General features: G+C 38.8%; 1 protein-coding gene across 1 annotated transcript; it reads right to left on the reverse strand.

Annotated features, from left to right (window-relative positions):
- Positions 1–872: 872 nt before the first annotated feature.
- Positions 873–7674, reverse strand: LOC133334484 (hemocytin-like; the record flags this gene model as incomplete). The annotated part of the gene is made up of 11 exons (XM_061542777.1): positions 7564–7674; positions 7157–7503; positions 6837–7089; positions 5878–6619; positions 5632–5812; positions 5263–5573; positions 5101–5200; positions 4612–5027; positions 1552–2035; positions 1252–1457; positions 873–1183 (listed from the first exon to the last, which is right to left on the reverse strand). Coding segments are annotated over exons 1-11 (3462 nt in total), but the record flags the coding sequence as incomplete, so codon positions are not given.
- Between the last annotated feature and the right edge of the window lie 50 nt (positions 7675–7724).

Raw genomic sequence — 7724 nt, forward strand, 5'->3', positions numbered from 1 at the left:
GCCGAAGAACTTGCAGCGATAGAAAAACTTATGTTGAACTTCTGTCAACAATAGAGTTGCTGAAGCACTTTTATCCACAATAGAGCTGCTACAGACCATCTGTCTACGTATGGAGTTCTTAAGGTCTTTGGTTATAGAAGACCTGCTAAAGGATTTTTGTCTCTATAAGACCTGCTAAAGCTTTTCTCGCTGTAGACAATTCACAGAAATAGTGCAGAAGACTTGTTGAAGGTCGGAGGAGTCCTTCTGATGCAGAAGGAATTTTATATAAAACTCGTGAGGGATTTATATTTATAGGGAGGGATTTACATATAGAAAGCCTTAAATATGTAAAAGAAGGCCTTAAATCCGCTTATACAATAACTCTGAGGGATTTATGAATATAGAAGAACTGCTAAAGCACTTCCGTCGATAAAATAACTTCTGAAGGATTTTTGTCAACAAGTGAGCACCTAAGGGCCTTCTGTCCACAGAAGAAATATCTACGAATGGACTTCTTAAGGTATTCCGGCTATTAAAGGCCTGCTAAAGTATTTCAGTCTGTAGAAGGCTTGCAAAAAGCTTTTCTGTCTTTAGAAGACCTGCTAAAGCTTTTTTGGCTGTAGACAATCCACTGAAGTAGTGCAGAACATCTCCTATCTGTAGAATGTCTTGTAAGTAGAGGAGACCTAAATATGCAAATAGAAATCCGATATGCGATCTTCTGAGTATATAAGAAGAATATATGTCTCTTTGGAAGTAACCAAGTCGCCTGTCTGTAGAATGTCTTGTAAGTAGAGGAGACCTAAATATGCAAATAGAAATCCGATATGCGATCTTCTTAGTATATAAGAAGAATATATGTCTCTTTGACACCTTTTTCCATTACTCACCTGGAAGGTATGAACACCGGGCAGGACAATATCTCGCGACAACAAATAAGTACAATTGCCATTGAAATTGAAATCTTTACGATCGTAGGTGAAATATTTCTTAGCACCAATTGTATCGCAGACACAATCCTTGCACTCGGAAATGGGGACACAAGTTTCACCCTTGCGCACCGTACCCTCAGGACAATAACAACCGGCAAAGCAAACATCCGAAATGACGGGGCAATCGTCGGTATTCAAAGTATCACACGATGGCTCACAGCGGCGTTTATAACAATCCGAATGGACAAATGGTGCAGGGCAGGCAATTTCTAAAAAAACACAAATTTCAGAATCAGAAAATGTTTCCATTTTTTTTAATTCTTTCCTTTTAACTTACCACATTGATGCTTGGCTCTCCAGGTATCCAATTTCACATTGGGACTAACAGCCAAACATTGTTTGACATAATCCTCCATTAGATTACAGCGACATTTCTTCACATCACCATTGTGGACACGCAGACATTCGCATGTTGTCTCAACACATTTACTGGCGAATGGTTTGTAGCTAACGGATTTTTTGCAATTGATGAATTCATCAAACCTAAGGGGAAGAAAAAACACACACACAAACAAACACAAAAAATTAGAAAATTCAAAAAATTGCGATTCACAAATCCACCTCTCCTAGTACTCACTTAATGGAATTACACAATGTCAATGCCTGTGTACGCATTTTCAATGGACATGTCTGTGGATAACATTGATCCTTGGGTGTTTTGTTGTCAAACCAGCTGTCACCAAACTTCGCAGTATTTGTCATTAGCGTACCATCCGGAGAACGCTTATCATTGCTACCATTACCATCATAGTAGCCGCATAGACCATCAACAGTTTTGATGAATTTCGAAGAAACACCAATTCGAATATAGCCAATATCATCGTAACGTACCCAGAAACCACGTTCGGGTGAGACAACCATAACCGTATCACCAACTTGTGAGACGACAAATGATGCCTTACAAATTGGGGAGTTAATCAATTGTGGTACTGTGTAATCGAAACCATTGAAATTCAAACGTTTGCGAGGCTTCACGATCAATGTGGCACCACGCACCGTATCCTTAATGGTTATGGTCTTGCGGCACACCTTACGTGTTTCATCCGTGCACTCCAAGTGGACTGAAAGGAGCAGAAAAAAAAATAAAAATTTTTAGAAGATACTTTCACTCTAAAGAAAACTATATGCGTAATTATATAGGTCTACTATGAATAGAATACCTATGTACGATATTCCATGATATTGGTATTATAGAATATCTGTATTCGACATTTAATTCTTATATACTATGTTATATATTCGAAGACATATATAATGTTATATATAGGAAATTCTGAGGAGACCTGTCTACCGTATATATATATCCAGGACCTGTATAAACAGTAGAGCTGCCGGAGGTCTCCTGTTTACGCAGGACTTCTTAAGTTCTTTCGGCTATAGAAGATCTGCTGAAGGATTCTTGTCTGATAAAGCTTGCTGTCTTTTGGAAGATCTGCTAATTGATTTCTGTCTGTAGACAATTCACAGAAGTAGTGCAGAAGATCTTCTATCTGTAGAACGTCTTATAATATTTATAAGATGACTAATATTTATAGGGCAACTGTCGAGGATATTCTGAACGATAGAAGGTCTTAAAATTATACAAGATCTTTACGAGGTCATCCGCTTTTAGAAGAGCTTCTAGAGTCGTATGAATACAAAAGAACTGCTGAGGCACTTACATCGATAGAATAACTTCTGAATTATTTCTGTCAACAGTTGAAGTGCTGAGGGACTTCTGTCCATAGAAGACCTGACGGAGGTTTTCTGTCTAGGCATGGGCTTCTTAAGATCTTCTGCCTATAAAAGACCTGCTAAAGAATTTCTTCTTGTAGACAATCCACAGAAGTAATACAGAAGATCTTTTATCTTTAGAACGTCTTATAAGTAGAGGAGACCTATATATGTGAATAGAAATCGTATATGCGATCTTCTGATGCAAAATGACTTTTATGTAAAACTCCTGAGGAACTTATATTTATAGGACAACAGTAAAGCTTATTCTGGACTATAGAAGACCTTCACAATTGTACAAGAACTATATGAGGCCTTTCGCTTATAAAAGAGCTACTGAAAGTCTTATGGATACAGAAGAACTATTAAATTACTTCCATCGATAGATGGATTTCTAAAAGATTTCTGTCAACAGTAGAGCTGCTGAGGGACTTCTGTCCATAGAAGACCTGACGGAGGTTTTCTCTCTGCGGATAGACTTCTGAAGGTCTTCTGATTATAGAAGACCTGCTAAAGGATTTCCGCCTATAAACAAAGATTTCTGTCAACAGTAGAGCTGCTGAGGGACTTCTGTACATAGAAGACCTGGCGGAGGTTTTCTGTCTACGGATGGACTTCTGAAGGTCTTCTGGTTATAGAAGACCTGCTAAAGGATTTCTGCCTTTAAACAATCCACAGATCTTCAATCTGTAGAACGTCTTATAAGCAGAGGAGAACTAAATATGTGAATATAAATCGTATCGTATGCGGTCTTTTGGGTATAGAAGGCCTATATGATATCCCATATTTAGGAAATCTATATGTGGTATTCTGTGTACGGTAGATATAGGTTATCTAGACATAGGTCATCCTACAAATAGAAGGCATAAATTCGATATTTAAGGGGACCCCCCCCATTCTCGGGGTCAAAATTTTTGTTTATATAATTCGAATCAACACTGATTAAAGAAGGTCTCTACAAAATTTCAAGTAAAAATCTCAAGAACTCTTGAAGATATATCCGATTTATTGTGTCAGCATCAAGTGACGACTGAAGGGCTTCTCAAACTTTAAACGCGTTTTTCTCTAAACATTTTTTTGCGAATGGCGGGCACGATAACTCAAAAACTAATAATCCAATCGGTTCCAAATTTTGCAACGTTTCTCTGGTAGTGTATAGCTCTCGTATGAACTAGGATAAAGCCAATCGGTGAAGATCTTCCTATTTGTTAACTTGATTTTTGGTCAAAAATCGGCGATTTTCCAAAAATATTTTTTCAAAGGTCCGCCATTTTGTTAATTTTAGAGCGAGGTCAATAATCCTAGTTCATACGAGAGCCAGACATGTACTCTTTCTAACACCGTTGGAATTTTCGGATTCCGATGATCCAGTGTGGAGTTATCATGCCCGCCATCCAAAATAAGGACTTTTCTTTAATTACAAAAAACTACAACAAAACAACAACAAAAATTTTTTGTAAATTATTTTTCTTCTTTTTTAAATCTTCAAATATATATGTGCAAAGTTACAAACCTTAACAAGCATTGGTATTGATTTACCAGCCCATTGAAAATCTTGAAAAATTAAAATCGAGATATTTAATTTATAATAAAAACTTTGAGTAGTACTCTAAGTATGGGAGACCTAAATACGGACTTTCATGTATAGAAGACCAATTTACGACATTCTATGTATATTTACGGTATTCTGTGTACAGAAGTCCTATATGCGGTATCCTACGAATAGAAGACCTTAATAAGATATTATATTTACAGAAAACATTTTTTTCAATCCTCAATGTCTATAGAAGACAAATTTACGATATTCTATATATAGCAGACGTATATACGGATTTTCACGATATGTACAGCTGTCATTTATACGATATTCTCTTTACGATATTCTATATATACAAATTGAAACTCCCTTAATCTCCCCTCTTACCTGATATAACCCACGATGAGTTCAACAAATCTCTGGCCAAAATATGACTGCATGTTTCATAATTGAATTCGGTGCCATCAAATGTTCTGAACATTTTGCCACTAATTTCACAGAAATCATCTTTGCTGGGCTTGAGGACACATGTATAGGGTGGACAATCACCAGGCTTGGTCGAAGACATATCCAATTCAACAACATATTTCTCAGGGCATACAGGTGGGGGACAAGACTTAGTGACATTTTTCTGTACGACAACTTCTTTAATGGGAACACAGGTGAATTCCGCGCAATCTTCCTCCTTGACAATTTCCAATTCATTTGAGGGACGATCCAAGAACTCCTCTGATGAGGTAATAACTTTAGTCTTGGTGACTTTGCCATCTTCATCGCGATTAACAGTGACCTTTTTGGTGAAACTAAATGGGGAAAAAGGGTAAGAGGTTAGGTTAGGTGGGATGCCAATTAGATATTTTATTAGGGGGAACTTACGTGGAAGAGAACATGCTGGACATTTTCCTTTGTTTCTTTTCGGTGATTTTCATCTTCATTTTGGGTGGACACTCTGGCACGGGGCAGCTAATGACTTCGGCTGAAATCATAATGGGAACATTTTTGAAATGATATCAAAAAATTCAGAACTGATTCACTTACTTTCTGTTGTTGTCACATTGGGCTTATTATTGACATGTATGACATTCGAACAGGTGGCATCTTCATCATCGGCACAATCCTTAATACCATTACACCACAAGGCCTCAGCAATGCAATCACCACTGGAAGGACACAACTTTTGATGTTTGGGACAAGGTTCACACTTGCAATAGCAGCCAGTTCCCACAATGGGACGTTGATCGGGTTCCTTGCATGGCGGACACTTCTTGGGTTTACAGCTGCTATGGCCACCCAAAACACAGGTACACTCTTCGCAAAGTTTATTCTCAAAGGTCGAACCAATGGGGTAGCTACAAGAAAATAGGGATAAGGAAAATAGATACCAAAAAAATAGTATCTCTGACTCACGGTATATAGTTCTCCACACAAGGACACAAATTGCTGGGCACACACTTGTTGCCATCCCAGAACAGGTTATCCTTGCACTTGCAATTACCATCGGTGGTGGAGGCATCAACAATGCCCTCGCATACCAAACATTTGCTTGGTTTGGGTGTTTCAAGTTCCACAATATTTTCGCTGACAATGGCTGGGGATAAAAATATCGGAAAATAGAAGAAAAATTCCAATGTGAAATTTACGATATTAACTTACGATATTTCTCGAAACAACCCAATGGCTCAACACGCATATTAATATTCTGTTCATATTTAGCCGGCACCAATTTAATGTATTGCGTCAAAATTGGGGTCTTAAAATAATTGGTCTGTTCGGTATCCTTATCATGATTACCGGGGAATATACGTGGCTGACCATCAACATCCAATACCTTATTCCATATCAGTTTATTCTTCGAGAACATAACCTTATAGCCAGTAACCCAACCATCTGGACCACCCTTGGTGGTGAAACCAGAAATGTTGCGGGGTTCCAAGAAATCAAATTCAATATATTCATTGGGTGTATTCAGAGCTGGACGCCAGCCTACAGGTGATGATAGTTTCAGTAAATCAATCAATCTTGGTTTCTTAGCTGGTTTGGGTAGACTCCATACGGTACTGGCCTTCACTTGTCTTGGACTCATTTCATTATTTTCTACACCCATCTTATCGGTACATTCGATTTCATCTTCGGCATGAATGGGATGTTCGGTGAAGGGGGTGGTTTGTGGTTTCAGGGTGGTAACTTCGGCATGATTGCAACCCAAAAGTTCAACACGCATAGCAATGGAGTTGTGCCATTTGAGGGGATAGATTTTCAAAGATTTCGCCTCAATGGGTATTTTGAAGAGGGTCTTAGCGGGGGTACGGGCATCTTGAGGGCCATTGAATAATTGTGGTTTATCGGTTTCATCGTTAAGGGCGTGATATGCTTCACCATCGTGACTGTAGAAGATCTGAAAGGGGTAGGGGACAATAAATGATAATAATAAGTTAATTGACTATAACCCACAAAAAACTGCTGAGGATAATACTGTTAGGCACATGAAGGGCACATGGATCCACTTATATGAAATTATTATAACAAGCCTAGAGTATACCCTCCAGATAAAGTTTCGACATTCCCTTTCTTTTTCTTTTCAAACCAACTATCTGACATATCCTTTGACTTACCTTGAACAGTGTAACATAATTATCGAAGTCGGGACTGCCGGCCATAACAACACCATACAATGGCTCAGGATGGGGCAAATCAATTTCCAAATATTGATTTTGATCATTGATCATGGGAGACCAGGCACCAGACTTCTCCGAAGGACTATCTGTAAGGCGAGCCATTTCGGGAGCATATTTGGGACCCAATGAAGTATTGGCCTTGAATATAGAATCTGGCAAGGGTTCATCAGCCTCAATGACTGGGACCATACTGAAAACAAATTCAAACGGAATTTTTAAATCCGACAGATGTATTTGAAAATTTGTCATAAACTTACAATTCAGGATTACATTTCTTGGGTGGTGAAACTGTAACAGGGAAGAGGGTAACAACCTCCACCTCGGGTTCTGGCTCTGATGGTGGTTCGGTAACAACTTCCTCAACTCTATTGGGCAAGCAAGTATAGGCATTATCCAAACACTGACATACTTCCCATTCTCCAATAAATGGCATGTGAGGCTGGACATATTTTTCCGTTTTGTCCATGCATGGGCAAGCATCAGCCTCAACACAAGTGTTTTCATCACGCCAAAATTTACCCTCAGCACATTCAGGGCGCGCAGCCGGCACACAGCCGGGTTTGCAAAGTTCACCCTCTTTGCAGAGGCCACGTTTAATCAAGACCTGAAATTAAAATTTTGTTGTCGAATAAATTCCATTTGGAAATCTGGCTGTCCCACTCACCATTCCATAATAGTGACAGCTACGTTCACATTGATTGGCACATTCCGACCACTTTTGACCTGGTGGACATTGTGAGGGAGGTATCAGTTCTCCGGATCTATCATCACACATGGGTTTCAGCTCTTGCACAGTGCTAATGTGATCACAAATATTCATAATAG

The sequence above is a fragment of the Musca vetustissima genome, unplaced genomic scaffold, assembly GCF_032173495.1.
Source record: "Musca vetustissima isolate MV318-11 ecotype Yass unplaced genomic scaffold, APGP_CSIRO_Mvet_v1 utg599220, whole genome shotgun sequence".
NCBI lineage: Eukaryota > Metazoa > Arthropoda > Insecta > Diptera > Muscidae > Musca > Musca vetustissima.